At 41.3% G+C, this 16837-nt stretch overlaps 1 protein-coding gene across 3 annotated transcripts in view; it reads right to left on the bottom strand.

The window, feature by feature from the left end:
- Nucleotides 1–16837, bottom strand: part of LOC118856157 (UDP-glucuronosyltransferase 1-2-like) — a 63711-nt gene that overhangs the window by 34707 nt on the left and 12167 nt on the right. For 2 of the 3 annotated variants that reach the window (XM_036766278.1, XM_036766277.1), the window contains exon 2: nt 1576–1779. In XM_036766278.1, the coding sequence (XP_036622173.1) occupies nt 1576–1779 (204 nt within the window). Of the gene's footprint in view, nt 1–1575; nt 2596–16837 lie in introns of those variants that run through there. The other variant, XM_036766276.1, reaches the window with a different exon arrangement.

Genomic DNA, 16837 nt, shown 5'->3' with positions numbered 1-16837 from the left:
GCTATGGATTCTTCCTCTCTCCAATTACCTTCTGTCAGATGCATCTGTCTAGAATGTGCCTCATTATTTGTACATTGTCCCCTCCCATTAGAGTGTCTGCTTCTAATGGGCAGGGGTGGTTTTTGCCTTCCTGGGTGCACCAGTGCCCAGCACAATGAGTGGCAGGCGGTCTGCAATTCATAATGCCCTGTCACTTAATGCCTTAGTGCCTGAAACAATTATCTAAGACTAAGAGTGGAGGACGAATTGCCAGCTGTTTAGGTGAAGAGAGTTTTCACCCCGAAGAAATCTGGAGTACTGATAAAAAGGAACCTTTCACCAGGGTTATGGAATGATAAGAAATTCACTGCTTAATAATTTCCCTTTGGTCACAAGATGGCTGCCACTATCTCCTATATCTCTGAAAGTCTACAGCGTGTGTCATATCATACCGACTTGTGTATGATAAAGAGAAGATGACATGGTCATAGGACTCAAGTGTTTCCTACTCTTTCTGTGTGTTCATAATAACTTTTTGCCTTCTTGTTCATAAATAGACCCTGCTGTGCAATTCATTAGGTCAGAGGAAGACTTGAATACTCATCTTCCTGACTCCATGGCCACCCATCTCTCATTTAGGCCAAACTGCCTCTGTGTCTTAAATCATTTCCCAACAAGCTTTTTAGTGAATTGAAATGGCATTGCATTCTGAATACAAATCAGTCAATTTTCCCCAACTTCCCACTGCTCTTCACCAAAACCCTTCCATCTCTGTTGATGGCACTGCAAGGCTGCCATTCACTTGTATTCACAACCTTGCATTGGGTCTTTCCTCTCCTTCCCCCCCCCCCCCAGGCTCCAGTCACTTCCCATGTCTTAGTGAGTCTATGTTCATATCATCTGGCATATATCTTGCCTTTTCTCCTCTCACAGAGCCTCCAACCTGGTCAAGGCCCTCATCACCTAGCACTCTATCCACTGTGCTATGTAGCTGCCCTCAATTCTATAGGCTCATATACTGAGAACTTGAAGAGACCTTAGAAGTCACTAAGTCTTCTCATTTTTTAGATAATGAAACTGATGTCCAGAGAGTTGGCATCTGTGTCCACTAGGTGGCTTCCCCATCATCATAGACTGAGAAAATGTTTAAATCCAAGGGTTTATGACTTCAAGTCCAGTGTTCTATTCCTTAAACCAAGTTGCCTCACACTATTCGTAAAATCATGGGAGGGAATAGATGGTCTCCGAGGGCCCTTCAACCTATGAGTCTGTGAACTTCTGACCAAAGACCCAAAGACTCAGTTAAGAAGCACAAGACTGTGGATTCCATCTTTTTAACTGGCTAAAGAGGAAAATAAACCTCAAAGAAGTCAGACTCCTTTCCCCATGGCCACACAGTTGGTCAGTGGCAGAACCAGGTATCCTAATTTTTAAGGAACTGAAAGACTGAACTAGAGACAATGAGAACACAAAGAAATCTTGTAAAAATGTAAACAAAACCACTCGGATGTAGCTCAATTTCCTCTTAGAAACGAGATGCTCTAATTAACCCCCTGGGAGGCACCTGCAACGTTAGCTAAGGTATCACATACCAACCTGAGAGAGCTCCTTGGCACTGGCACAGTTGATGCCCCCAATGAAGACCATGTTTGGCATGATGGGCTTAGGGTAATCCATCACAAAGTCTGTCCTCACAAGCCACACAGATCCATGGCTCAGAACATCCACTATACTCATGTCTCTCTGAAGTAGTTCTGAAGCCAGGTTTTCATAGGGTTTCATGTACATGTGGCACACCACCTGATAGGAGAAAGAATATAGAAAGTTCTTGACCCGCTGTAAGAAGGTCATATGGTCTGTGTTTTCTGTGGCCCATCTGGGGACATAGGAAGATGGGTCTGGGCATTGAGTGCTTTCTGAATCTAAACCACAGGGGAGTCCTCTCAAGAAGTAAACAGCTGGAATGGACAGATACTGTGCCGCAATGGCTCCACAGGGATAAGCGGGATCGGTTAAAATGGCATCATAGTGATCCTCTTCCAGGGACTTCATCAGTTCCTTGTTATAGAATAATTCTGTACAAAAGCTAAAATACATGTGAGAAAACCTCTTAAAGAATACAGCCATGTTCAACATTCTCTTCAGAAAAGGTTTTGGGTCAAACATCAACTGGAAATTAGATCCCATTAATTCTTCAAAACTCTCTTTGCTGAATGTGACTGGAAAGGTCCTCAAAGTGTAGTACTGTTCTTCCCTGACATACAAAGACAGCTCAGGTGCCAGGACAACAGTTTTGTGCCCTCTCAGGCTGAGCTCCTGGACGACTTCACGCATGCTGAACCAATGGCTGCCATCAAAGGGGATCACCAGCAGTCTCGCCCCATTGACAAATCCCAGGCAGGCAGCACAGAGAGCCAGTCCCACCAGAGTCCAGGGCTGAGGTCGGAAACCTGCGGCCATCTCTGCAATATCCGGGATCTCTAAGAAAGCAGGGTCTCTAAACTCTTCTCTGTTCCTTCTCACAACCTTGCAGTTTTCACAACCCTCTGCCTTATATACGTGGGGTTATAAAGGCAATAAATTTCTTGAGACAAATAGTAATTGCAAGAAAGATTGAGCTTTGGGCTCTTCACATATACAACTGATTTACTTCCTTAGATTAATCATTAAAAAGAAATGTCAATATCTCTGTCTCCCTCTCCATTGTTCTCTCCACCTTTGCACCTAAAACATTCTCTGAGCAAAACTGCCTTGATAACACTTGTATGTGGGGATTAAAACCTACAAATTTCCAGGTGGAGGGGGATTTAGAAGTCATCTCATCAAATCTCCCCATTGTACAGAGGAGAAAACTAAAGCCAGGAGAAAGGAATGACTTTTCCAGGAACTTTTCTGCCCACTCTCATTGCCGACTTTCTTTTCCTCCTTTATCTGCCAATTTTCTATTGAGTTTTCTGCACTCACTTGAATTTCCTCATGCTGACTTCCTACTTACTCTCTTATGATTCAGTTTCTGCTCCCATCTGATCTGATTTTCCTACTGTACTGGACACTGGTGACCCCTCCTTCTTCCTTGGATTTTTCTCCCCAAATTTCTGCACTGCTCTGATTCTCAGCCTTTCTCTCTAGCTTTGTCTAACTCTTTGTCTTTCTATCTGAGTTTAATTGTCGGAAGACCCCAAGCCCTCTTCATTCATCAGATATTCTGTTTTAAAGTCCTAAGGGAGCAGATGCACCTCTCTCTTCTCAGAACTCCTTGTACCCTGCTCTCCCTAGTCTACAGTGTGTGTCAGATCATACCCATTTATGTCTCTTAAAGAGAAGACGACATGGTCATAAGACCCAAGTATGTACTGCACTTCCTGGCTGCTCATACTAACATTCCTGCCTTCTTGGTTAGAAACTGGACCTGATTTGTAATTCATTGGGACAGAGGAAGACATGAGCCCTCAACTCCCTCACTTCACAGACTCCTATCTACCATCTCTGGCACACTTCTTCTCTTCTCTTAAATCATTTCCCAACAAATGTTTAGCGAATTTTATCGGCAATGCAATTGAAACACAAATCATTCTATTTCCCCCAACTTCCCACTCCTCTTCACCCAAACCTTTCCATCTCTGTTGATGACTTCCAGGCACTTGGACTGGCAACCTTCAGTCTGGTATTTCTTTTCCTTCATCCCCTGTCTCCAGTCACTTCCCATAACTTATTGAGTCTATGTTTATATCATCTGTGATATCTTGCCTTTTCTCCACTCACAGAGCCTCCAACCTAGTCAAGGGTCTCCGTACTTTTTTCTTTTTGGAAGATCTTAAACTGGTTGACCAATGCTCTCTTAAATTATGTAATGCAGATCCCCACCCAACAATCAAGATGTGATTTGATAGGTGTAATAGCAATTAAGATTTGAAGTCCTTTTCCACCTATTAATAGGCCATGTGACCTGCTAACATCATAGGAAACCTAAGTCACATGTAGAGGGAGGAGTGTGCTGAGAGGAAAAAAGAAATTGTGTCACAGGAAATGCTGAGAGAGCAGTTATGGCAGTTAGAGCTGAAGGAAAGAGAGGAAACATGTGATAGCTGTGCTGTAAGTTTGCTTGTTGGAGGCAAGGCTCCAGCAGGTGGTGGAAGGTTGTGGGATGGAGGGTTATCAGCTGGGAAGTTTTGGACTTACTGGTTTTGGGATGTGGTTACTTGGTGTCTGAATAAATGGTTTACTTCTTTTACCTTCTGTGTGGTGAGTCCTGTATATTTTGTGATAAAGAACCACATAGCCCTTTTGACAATTTTCATTTATATTATGATTGTTACCTTGCTGATACAATTGGAGATGTATACGATTGGATTGCAAGGTATACGATCTCCATTTGGAGGTAGAAGGGCTTTAAAAAAAATTGTTATTCCAGGATGGGATCATCTAACTTATTCTTCCTAACAAGGGAATGGTCTAAAGGCACTGGTTTTTCTGAGGACTGGAAATAGTAGCTACAGCGGGGAGAACGTAAAGATTTGGAAAGATGTTTGCAAGAAATTACAGTTAAGCTATAGACAGAATTGCCAACAGTAATCTCTAGATGAGGCTGGATTTTACTCATAGAGTACCTTATTATATATGAAAGCAGGGGCAGATTGTTAAGAGAAAGAAATCATCATCAGACAGTTAGTGAAATAGTTAGCCCAAATGAGAATATTTCTATACCACAGAAAGAAGGGGAATCTCAGGTAGCAGAACAACAGATTATTGTTCAGGAATCTACTGATTTTGCTGTTAATTTGGCTAGAAGACACAGGGAGCCAAGGAGGTCAAGAGTACATTTCAGTCCAGCCCAGGTCGAGTCTAACTGCTCTGCCAGTCTGCAGGTTGCCATGGTGACAGGGGGAGAGACTGTAGACAGGATGATAAAAAATCAGAATTTGAGGAACAGGATGCTACAATGTCTCACAAGAGAATGATAAACTGTTAGGTCCTCAAAAGCAGTGTGCCCCATTCCACGAAGGAGGCAAGAAACCCAAGATAACGATAAAGTGTCCAGAGAGATGGTGGAGGATTTTACACAGGAGGAAATCACAGATATCTTGAGTAGGTTCACTAAGAGAACAGGAGAATCGTTAGTATGTTGGATGATGAAAATCAGTAAAGAAGTGACTGCAGGAGTATCTTTAGATACTGTGGATGACATGAGATTCATAAGTATTAGTCAGAATCTTTTTGTACAGCAAGTTTTTAAGGAATATCATTTACAAGGAGGTAGCCAAACAAGCAAATTTAACTTTAGCTTCATGGGTGGTAATACAGAATATCCTGCTGAATCTAGGTGGCCTACTGCAGAGAGACCCTGGTATACACTTAGAGACTGTATGAGAAAGGTAAAGTAGGAGGTAATGAAGACTGCTATTATGTTAGGCAATGCTGAAGTTTATTATGCTACTCCCTTGGGAGTCTCTCATAGGAATATGATCATTATAATAGCTCCCCCTGCTTATAAACGTTTAATTCTGACTCTGCTAATTGTGGAAGTAGGGAACCCTCTTTCAGAGGTGCCAGATAAGATTTCACAGTTAAAAGATTTAGATCACTGGGGAAAAGATACATTTACTCGGGAAAGAAGAGTGAATACCCAGCTGATTCAACATCAGAACAGAGTGACAAAAAAAGAAATGTTTAATATTCTATTGATCGCAGGGGTAGATTTTAGAAGAATAAATGGTATTCCAACTAATGAGCTATACAAAATGTACCGAGATAAGGGGCTTAAGAGCAGATGGAATAGAGAGGTAATAACTACCCCTACAAATCCTACAGATCTTCAACCCTTGTATGCAAGTAAGTCAAACCTTCAGAGACACTAGGAAATAGGCCAAGCCCCAGCTGAGATTGAAGAAACACACAGATGGGATTATAGACCTGTATTAGGAGGGCAGAGTTTATAATCTCAAAGAGGATCATATATATGTCTGAAAGGTTTGGAACCACTGGATATAAGAAATTCTCAAGATAAGAGGCAGAAGAATCAAAGCATATATTTAGGCTCCACAGTAACCAACCCATGAACCAGCATCCCCATTTTGGCATATTGATCAAAAGCTTCCAGGCCCAATAAGTACGCCTTACAAGAGTAACCAGGAGGCTTCAGAGAAGCATGATGGTGGAAAGCAAAATCATGCTTCCCCCTCTATGGTAAAAAGATTACCCACTGGCTTCAAGTCCTTGTTCAGCTTCCTCCTGTAGATCAGCTCTGCTACCGGCAACTCCTGCTTCAGCTTTGGCTGTGGCTGTAGCTGTGGCTGTAGCAGCCTCTGGCTCCAACGGAAGCTCTTTTTAACCATCCGGCTTCTGCGGGGGAGTAAGGTACACCGGGGAAAGCACAGGTTCTTTCAATCAGCTTAAGCAAGGGAAGCAAGGTGAAGGGGCTGACAAGCTTTCTCCAATCCAACGTACAAACAGCATTCAGTTCAGGGGAAAAAGCCAAACTAGTCAAGGGCACTTGTTGACTAAGTGCTAAGGAGCCCATTTTTGGTTACCAACACATATTTATCTGACTATATATTGGATAAATGGATCGAATATTATAACTTGGGCATTGATAGACACTGGGGCAGAGGCCACCTTGACATATGGAAACCCTGACAAATTTAAGCATGGAACTCCTGTTACCATCACAGGACTAGGAGGGACTGAAATAAAAACCAGACAAGTCAAACTCACGATGAAAATTAGACAATTGCCTAAGAAAGAATATACCATAGTCATTGTACCCATTCCTGAATACATCATTGGAATAGATATATTGAAAGGTATCTCTGAATTACCTGAAGGTGGATACCAATTTGCAGTAAGAAAGATAGGAATTAATACAATTTTAGTGGGAAAAGTAAAAATGGACCCAATCACTTTACCTGAACCTTCTAAAGTAATTACTTCGAAGCAGAATTGTGTGCCAGGTGGGCAAGATGAAATTGCCAATACTACAAAGGAATATGTTGAAGTAGGAGTGTTAGTCCCTACAAGCACTCAGTGGAATAATTCTGTATGGCCAGTACAAAAGTCAGATGGAATGTGGAGAATGACAGTGGAGTATAGACAATTAAATAAAGTGATTCCTCCCTTGTATGCTGCTGTTCCAGATACTGTTACCTTAATAGAAAGGATCCAGAAATATGATGGAACTTGGTACACAGTTATTGATTTGGCCAATGCTTTCTTTACTATCCTAATAGACTCTAAACAATGGAACCAGTTTGCTTTCATGTGGCAGGGCCAACATTATACTTTTACCCGATTGCCAGAAGGATATCTGTATAACCCAACTATTTGTCAGAGGATTGTGGCTGAACATTTGGATGAATTAAAGTTACTTGGTGTACAGTTTAACCCCTACCTAGATGATATTATGATACAGGGAGAAAATGTAAAAGAAATGGAGAAGAGTTTGATACTTTTAATTGAGCACATGGAAAGCAAAGGATGGGAAATTAACCCTGTAAAGATTCACGGACCAGCTGAAACTGTAAAGTTTTTGTGTATACAGTGGAATAAAAGACTGGGGGAAATTCTTCCACAAGCTCAACAAAATATTCAAGATTTTCCTGTCCCCAATAATAAGAAAGAGGCCCAAAAGTTCATAGGACTGTTTGGATATTGGAGATATCACATTCCATATGTTGGACAGATTTTGAAGCCTTTATATAAAGTTACAAGGAAAAAAAATACGAATTTGATTTGGGGCTTGAACAGAGTAAAGCTTTTGAAGAAGCCAAAGCTGCTATACAATTGGCTCTAGATTTATGGCCTATACAAAGTGGCCCAGTGGAATTAGAAATGACTGCACAGGATGACTATGGAAACTGGAGTTTATGGCAAAAACAACAAAACTGAAATGTGCCCTTAGGATTTTGGTCAAGGAAACTGCCTTCATCTGGAATACAATAGACGCACTTTGAAAAGCAGTTGTTAGCTGCATATTAGGCTTTGGTAGAGACTGAACAACTGATTCTGGGCCATGAAGTGATATTGAGGCCCAGAATAGCAATAATGACTTGGGTAATGAGTACCCCAGCATCTCATAGGATTAGGCGTGTACAAGAGGCTAGCATAATTAAATGGAAATGGTGTATTCAGACTAGATTGAAAACAGGCAAAATTGGAGTTTCTGCTCTAATTGAATCAATGGAAATGACAAACCCCATGAACCAAAGCAACAGTTGGTACAATCTTTGGTAAAGTGGAATGATGGATATGATGGATTGATGGAAGAACAGAAGGAGCATCCATGATTTACTGATGGTAAGGCAAAAGATATTTGGGCCATAAAAGACACTGGAAAGCAGTAGCCTATAACCTATGTATTAAGTGGTCTTTGGAAAGTACTGGGATGGGTGGAAGTAATCAATATGCTCATTTGATGGCAGTATATCAAGCTATTAAAACAGAGAAAGGAGGACAGTGTCATATATCCACTGATTCATGAGCAGTAGCTAATGGGTTAGCTACGTGGAAAAATCAAATTGGGAAATTCATGGTAAACAGGAGAAAATGATTATGAAACTGTATCTATGACTCATGTATTCTATCATGAATTAGGCTATGATTGTTTCTTTTTTCATTTTTTGCATTTTTTTGTTAAATTTATTTGTGAGATTTGTTTCCTGCAGGCTTAGTCCCATCCAAGAGCAGATGCCTGATCACTTAATCCAGATGTCACCTTTTGTGTTCAGATGTCACTTCTGGACCTGTATGTGACTGTGATGTGTCATCTCTGGACCTAGCATCAACCACGTTCTGGATGCCAACTAAAGAACTGACCTCTCGAATGGGATTCTTGACGTCTTGGGGCAGGGACAGGTCTGCCTCAAATTTCAGCAGGAAGAAGGTATAGAGGATGAGACCACCCCTTACCCCAAGATTTTGCACCCCATTCATTTGAAGGGGGAATGATGTTGTGGACTTATTGGTTTTGGGATCTGGTTATTCGGTATCTGAGTAAATGGTTTATTTCTTATACCTTCTAAGTGGAGAGTCATATATATTCTGTGATTCAGAACCACATAGGCATTTTGACAATTATCATCTATATTATGATTATTGCGTGCTGATATGATAGGGCAGGACAGAACAGAACCATCCCTCTCCTACATCTGAGACCTCCTTCCTCACCTATCACATCCTAGGGAAGATTGATTGCATGGGATTTCTGGCCTGTCCCATTATTTGCTTTAGTAAAGAGAAGAGATGGGTTAGGAAAAGAGAAGATGAACCTCTCCCCTTGGTTCCTGGGATGCCATGCCCCAGCCCTCAGCTGCATTCCAAGCTAAGATGTTTAGGCCCCAAGGACACACAAAAAGTAGAATGCAGATTCAAATCAGATCTCCTGTTTCTCCGTTTAGATCTCTTTCTCTTATTCTGCGTTACAATAAACATGATTGACAGGTATGTGATAACAACATGTTATGTATAATGTGATAACATGTCAAAGAACACATTGTTTATGTGTTACTATATGTAGGGATGGTTGTTCACAACCCTGTCCCCCCTGTCTCTTTCTTTCTCTGTCTCTCTCTCTTTCTCTCTCCCTGCATTTCCTCCTTCCCCCTACTTCATACACACACACACACACACACACACACACACACACAATCTTCACTCTGATGACCCTCTAGCCTGTGTGGCCTTTCACATGGTTCAGGTATGTCACTCAATGGGCCTTCTGAGATAGATGAAGGAATCATGAAAGGGGAATGGTATGGAATTTGAAAATTGTTTGTCCAAAAAATCAATGAGTTGAGCCTTTGGAAGTAATGACCACTCTGTCCCTTTCTGAATGAAGAGATTTCCCTGTTAATTTTCATGAGGCAAGGAGCCCAGTACAGCTGTCCAGGGCCTGGCCTCCCTCCCCCACAACCTGATGGTCTAGGACAGAGCAGTCTTTATCAGTATTGCTAGGCAGGTCTTTCTGGTAGAACCTTGGCTTTCACGGCATCCTTCAGGTCTCAGTTCACATTTCACCTGCTTCAGGAGGCTTTCCTCTGCCCCCCAGCTATGAATTCATCCTCTCTTCCATTACCTTCCATCAACTGCATCTGTCTTCAATGTGCCTCATTATTTTTATACTGTCTTCTCCTGTCTTTCCCCTGCTTCTTCCCCAGACTCCAGTCACTTCCCATATCTTAATGAGTCTATATTCATATCATCAGTAGTATCTCTTTCTTTTTCTCCACTCACAGAGCTTCCACTCTATACACTGTGCTATCTAGCTGACCTCAGTTCTACAGGCTCATAGATTTAGAATGTTAATAGACATTAGAAGTCCCTGAGTACTGGCACATTATTCAGATAAATATACTGATACCCAAAGAATGGGCATCTCTATCCAGTAAGTGGCTTGCCCAGCATCACAGAGTGAGACAATGTTTAAATTTAAGTTTTCATGACTTCAAGTCCAGTGTTCTGTCCGCCAAACCAGGTTTTCTCTCACTGTAAGTAAAAAGGCGGGAGGGACTAGAAGTTCTCTGAGGTACTTTCAATCTATGAGCCAGTGAGCCTCCGACCAAAGACCCAAAGACTCATTTAAGGTTGTGTATTACATCTTGTTTAACTGACAAAAGGAGACAGTAAACTGCAAAGAAGTCAAATCCCTTTACCCATGGCCACACAGTAGGTCTTTTGCAGAACTAGGTCTCCTACTTTCTTAGGACCTGAGGGACTAGAGAAATAGAGACAATGAAAACACAAAGAAATCAAGGCAAAGGGATGGAGCCAAGATGGCAGCTGGAAAGCAGGGACTTGCTTAAGCTCTCCCCCAAATCCCTCCAAACACCTGTAAAAATGGCTCTGAACAAATTTTAGAGCTGTGGAACACACAAAAGAGCAGAGGGAAGCAGGTCTCCAGCCCAGGATGGCCTGGATGATAACAAGGAAGGGTCTATCACATGGTGCTGGGAGCAGAGCACAGCCCGGCATGGGTCACGCCAGGACAGACCAGTGGCAGGAATCAAGTGGCAGACCAGAGTAGGAGTGCAGGCTTTGATTTGCTCTGCTTGGATCTGGGTTGCAATCTTGTTGGCAGTTCTTGGGGAAAGAGGAGCACTGATGTGTCAGAGCTTGCTGTGACAGTGGAGTAGAAGTAGCTCTGAAAGCAACAGAGCAGACCCTAAAGCTTGGGACAAAGCACTCTCTACTCTACAAGCAGACACACCCTGACAAAAGGCTCAGAGGTCAAGTAGTTGACTGGGAACATGTCCAGGCAGTGAAAAGGGACACAGACTCACACTCAGACTCACACTCTAGAATCTTTTTTTTTGGTGACAAAGAAGATCAAAACACACAGCCATAGGAAATAAAGAAAGTCAAAGAGCCGACATCAAAAGCCTCCAAGAAGGGGTGCAGAGCCAAGATGGCAGCTGGAAAGCAGGGACTAGCGTGAGGTCCCCTCCAAGTCCTTCCAAAACCCTATAAAAATGGCTCTGAACCAATTCTAGAACTGCATAACCCACAATATAGGAGAGGGAAGCGGGGCTCCAGCCAGGACATTGTGGATGGTTGTTGGGTGAGGTCTATCATGCACAGAGCTGGGAGCAGAGTGGAGCAGAGCCCAGCATTGGCTGCGCAGACAAACCAGACCAGGAGCCAGGAGAAGCAGGCGCTAGTGCCCTGAATCAGTGAGCTGTGGCTGCTGCCAGACTTCTCAACCCTCAAACACCAAAGACAACAGAGAAGAACTGCAGAGTGCACAAAATAGCAGAGGGAAGCAGGGCTCTAGTGCAGGACAGCCTGAATGGTCACTGGGGGAGGTCTATCGTGCATGGAGCTGGGAGTGGAGTGGGGCAGAGCAGAGCCCAGCACAGGTAGCAGCAGGACTAAACAGACTGGGAGCCAGGTGGAGGGGGCCCTAGTGCCCTGAATCAGTTAGCTGCAGCAGTTACCAGACTTCTCAACCCACAAACACAGAAGACAATGGAGAAGGTTAGTGGGAAAAGCTGCTGGGGACAGAGTGAAAGAAGGAGTTTGCGGTTCAGTCATCACCCCGGGGGCAGCGGAGGTGGGGAAGCTACAGAACTACAGCTGCCATTGTTTCTGGCCCAGTCCCACCTGGTGGGAGGAATTAAGTGGAGGATCAGAGCAAGATTGCAGAGCCTGCTGAAGATCTGAGTCCAGTGTGGGTTGGGGGTTCTCGCAGAAGGAGGAGTGCTGGTGTGGCAGAGCTGACTGCAATAGCTCTGAAAAAAACAGCACATCCCCTAAAGCTTGGAATATATTACTCTTTACTCTACAAGCAGTCATACCCCGAGAAAAAAACTCAAGGGTCAAGTAAGATGGCTGAGAACATGGCCAGGCAGTGAAAATGCACCCAGATTCAATCTCAGACTTTGTAATCTTTCTTTGGTGACAAAGGAGACCAAAGCATACAGCCAGTAGAAGTCAACAAAGTCAAAGAGCCTACAACAAAAGCCTCCAAGAAAAACATAAAGTGGTCTCAGGGCATGGAAGAGCTTAAAAGGGATTTGGAAAAGCAAGTTAGAAAATTAGAGGAAAAATTGAGAAGAGAAATGAGAAGGATGCGAGAAAACCACGAAAAAGAAGTCAATGACTTGCTAAAGGAGACCCCAAAAAATACTGGAGAAAACACCTTTAAAAATAGACCAACTCAAATGGCAAAAGAGCTCCAAAAAGCCAATTAGGAGAAGAATGCCTTGAAAGGCAGAATTAGCTAAATGGAAAAGGAGGTCCAAAAGACCACTGAAGAAAATACTACCTTAAAAATTAGATTGGAGCAAGTGGAAGCTAGTGACTTGATGAGAAATCACAATATTATAAAACAGAACCAAAGGAATGAAAACGTGGAAGTCAATGTGAAGTATCTCATTAGAAAAACCACTGACATGGAAAATAGATCTGGGAGAGATAATTTAAAAATTATTGAACTACCAGAAAGTCATGATCAAAAAAGAGCCTAGAAATCATCTTTCAAGAAATTATCAAGGAGAACTGCCTGGATATTCTAGAGCCAGAGGGTTAAATAAAAATTGAAAGAATCCACTGATCGCCTCCTCAAATAGATCCCAAAAAGAAATCTCCTAGGAATATTGTCTCCAAATTCCAGAGCTCCAAGAAAACACTGCAAGCAGCCAGAAAGAAACAGTTTAAGGATTGTGGAAACACAATCAGAATAATAAAAGATCTAGCAGCTTCTACATTAAGAGATCAAAGGGCTTGGAATATGATATTCTGGAAGTCAGTGGAGCTAGGGTTAAAACCAAGAATCCCCTACCCAGCAAAACTGAGTATCATGCTACAAGGCAATATATGGATTTTCAACAAAATAGAGGACTTTCAAGCTTTCTCAGTGAAAAGACCAGAGCTGAATAGAAAATTTGAGTTTTAAACACAAGAATCAAGAGAAGCATGAAAAGGTAATCAAGAAAAAGAAATCGCAAGGGACTTACTAAAATTGAGCTGTTTTGTTTACATTCCTATATGGAAAGATGATGTGTATGATTCATGAGACATCAGTATTAGAGTAGCTGAAGGGAATGTGTGTATATATATATGTGCATATATATATGTGCGTATATATATACTTGTGTGTGTATGTGTGTATATATGTATGTGTATATATACATATATATATATATATATATATATATATATATATATATAGAGAGAGAGAGAGAGAGAGAGAGAGAGAGAGAGAGAGAGGGCACAGGGTGAGTTGAATATGAAGGGATGATATCTAAAATAATAAAATCAAATTAAGGGATGAGAGAGGAATATATTGATAGAGGGAGAAAGGGAGAGATAGAATGGGGAAAATTATCTCACATAAAAGTAGCAAGAAAAAGCAGTTCTGTAGGAAGAGAAGAGAAGGCAGGTGAGGGGGAATGAGTAAATCTTCCTCGCATCAGATTTGACCTGAGGAGGGAATACCATACACACTCAATTGGGTATCTTAACCCACAGGAAAGAAGGAGGAAGAAGGTAAAAAGGGGGGATGATAGAAGGGAGGTCAGATGGGGGAGGAGGTAATCAAAAACAAACACTTTCTAAACGGGACATGGTCAAGGGAGAAAATTCAATAAAGGGGGATAGGTTAGGATGGAGCAAAACATAGTTAGTCTTTCACAACATGAGTATTGTGGATGGTCTTTACATAATGATACACATGTGGCGTATGCTGAATTGCTTGACTTCTTAGGGAGGGTGGGTGGGAAGAGAAGAGGGGACAGAATTTGGAACTCAAAGTTTTAAAAACAAACATTCAAAAACAAAAAAAAACCATTTTTGCATGTAACTAGAAAATAAGTTACAAAGGCAATGGGGCATAGAAATTTATCTTGCCCTACAAGAAAGGAAGGAAAAACGGGGTGGGAGGTGTGTGGGGTGACAGAAGGGAGGGCTGACTGGGGAAGAGGGCAACTAGAATAAATGCCATATTTGAGTGGGAGGGACGGTAGAAATGGGCAGAAAATATGTAATTCAAACTCTTGTGAAAATCAATGCTGAAAACTAAATATATTAAATAAATTATTTTATTATTAAATAAAAAGAATAATAGGGAAGTTTGGAGCATGGGAGAGTTCAGGTGGGAAAGATAATGAGTTCAGTTTGGGGACATGTTGAGTTTAAGATGTCTATGGGAGATCCAGTTTAACCTTTTCAATGGATAGTTGGAGGTTAGAATCTGTAGGCCAGCAGAGATTAGAGCTGGGTAAATAGATCTGAGAATAATCAGTGTAGAGATAATTAAAGCCATGGGAGCTAGTGAGATCTCCAAATGAAATAATATAGAGAAAGAATAGAAGAAGAGAGAAAGTTGTTGGGCATCCACAGTTAATGGGAGTAACCTGGGTGAAATTCTAGCAAAGAACACTGAGAAATTAGTCAAATAGATAGGATGAGAAACAGGAGAGAGCAATATCATGAAAACCAAAATTTATGGAATGTTTATTCTTTGATTGTTTTTGAGGGGGGAAGGCAGGGCAATTGAGGTTAAGTGACTTGCCTAAGATCACATAGCTAGCAAGTGTGTCAAGTGTCTCAGGCTGGATTCGAATTCAGGTCCTCCTGATTCCAGGGCTCCTGCTCTACTCACGGCACCATCTAGCTGCTCCTGGAATGTTTATTTTTTTTTGTATTTTCTTTTTATTTTGTTTTTATTTTTAGTTTACAACACATGGTTCTACTTAATTTTGAGTTCCAAATTTTCTCCACTGCCTCCCCCCTCCCTCCCCAACACTGCATGAAATCTCATATAACTACCATGTATAACTTCACATTGAATTAATTTATACACTAGTCAAGTTGTGGAGATTTATGACCAATGGAATGAATCATGAGAAAGAAAAAAACAGAACCAAAAAAAACCCCAAAAACAAAAACAAAAGAGAAGAAAAAAAAAAAGCAAGCATGAAGTGTGCCTCAATCTGCATTCAAAATTCATAGTTCTTTCTCTGGATGTAGATAGCATTCTCCATCGTGAGTCCTTTGGAGTTGTCTTTGTACCTTGTGTTGCCAAGAAGAGCGAAGTCTGTCAGGGTTGGTCCTCACGGAATCCATATATCTGTGGTTGTCTACAATGTTCTGGCTCTGCTCCGCTCACTCAGCATTTTGTCGTGTAGGTTATTCCAGGTTGTTATTAAGTCCGTATCATCCCCATTTCTTATGGCACAATAGTATTCCATTACCTTCATATACCACAGCTTCTTCAGCCATTCCCCAATTGACGGGCATCCCTTTGATTTCCAATTCTTGGCTACCACAAAAACAGCTGCTATAAATATTTTTGTACATATGAATCCTTTTCCTGCTTGTGTGATTTCTTTGGGATACAACCCTAGAAATGGTACTGCTGGGTCAAAGGGTATGAACATTTTTATGGACCTATGGGCGTTGTTCCAAATTACTGTCCAAAATGGCTGGATCATCTCACAACTCCACCAGCAATGTAACAATGTTTCAATTTTCTCACATCCTCTCCAGCATTTATCATTTTCCTGTTTTGTTATTTTAGCCAATCTGACAGGAGAGATGTGGTATCTAAGAGTTGTTTTGATTCGCATTTCTCTAATCAGTAGTGATTTAGAGCATTTTTTCAAATGCATATAGATAGCTTTAATTTCTTCCTCTGAAAACTGCCTGTTCATATCCTTTGACCATTTCTCAATTGGGGAATGGCTTGTATTCCTATATATTTGGCTCAGTTCCCTCTATATTTTAGAAATGAGGCCTTTATCAGAGATACTAGTTGTAAAGATTTTCTCCCAATTTTCTGCTTCCCTCCTAATTTTTGCTACATTTGCTTTTTTTGTACAAAAACATTTCAATTTGACATAATCAAAATTATCCATTTTGCATTTTGTATTGCTTTCTATCTCTTCTTGGGTCATGAATTCTTTTCTTTTCCATAAATCTGATAAGTAAACTATTCCTTGATCTCCCAAATTACTTATAGTATCAGCCTTTACTCCTAAATCATCAACCCATTTTCACTTTATTTTGGTATCTGGTGTAAGATATTGGTCTATGTCCAGTTTCTGCCCTACCATTTTCCAATTTTCCCAACAGTTTTTGTGAAATAGTGAATTATTAGCCCAGAAGCTGGCCTCTTTGGGTTTATCAAAGAGTAGATTGCTAAACTTGTTGATTTCTCCTACTTGTGTACCTATCCTATTCCACTGATCCACACCCTTCTTTCTTAACCAGTACCAGGCAGTTTTGATGACTGCTGCTCTGTAGTACAGTTTAATATCTGGTATGGCTAGGCTACCTTCTCCAGCATTTCTTTTCATTAGTACCCTAGATATTCTAGACCTCTTGTTTTTACAGATGAATTTTGTTATTACTTTGTCCAGCTCTGTAA

This window comes from Trichosurus vulpecula, chromosome 7, assembly GCF_011100635.1.
Source record: "Trichosurus vulpecula isolate mTriVul1 chromosome 7, mTriVul1.pri, whole genome shotgun sequence".
Taxonomy (NCBI): domain Eukaryota; kingdom Metazoa; phylum Chordata; class Mammalia; order Diprotodontia; family Phalangeridae; genus Trichosurus; species Trichosurus vulpecula.
Note: the sequence above shows the minus strand (reverse complement) of the source record. Positions and strands in the feature narration are given on the sequence as shown.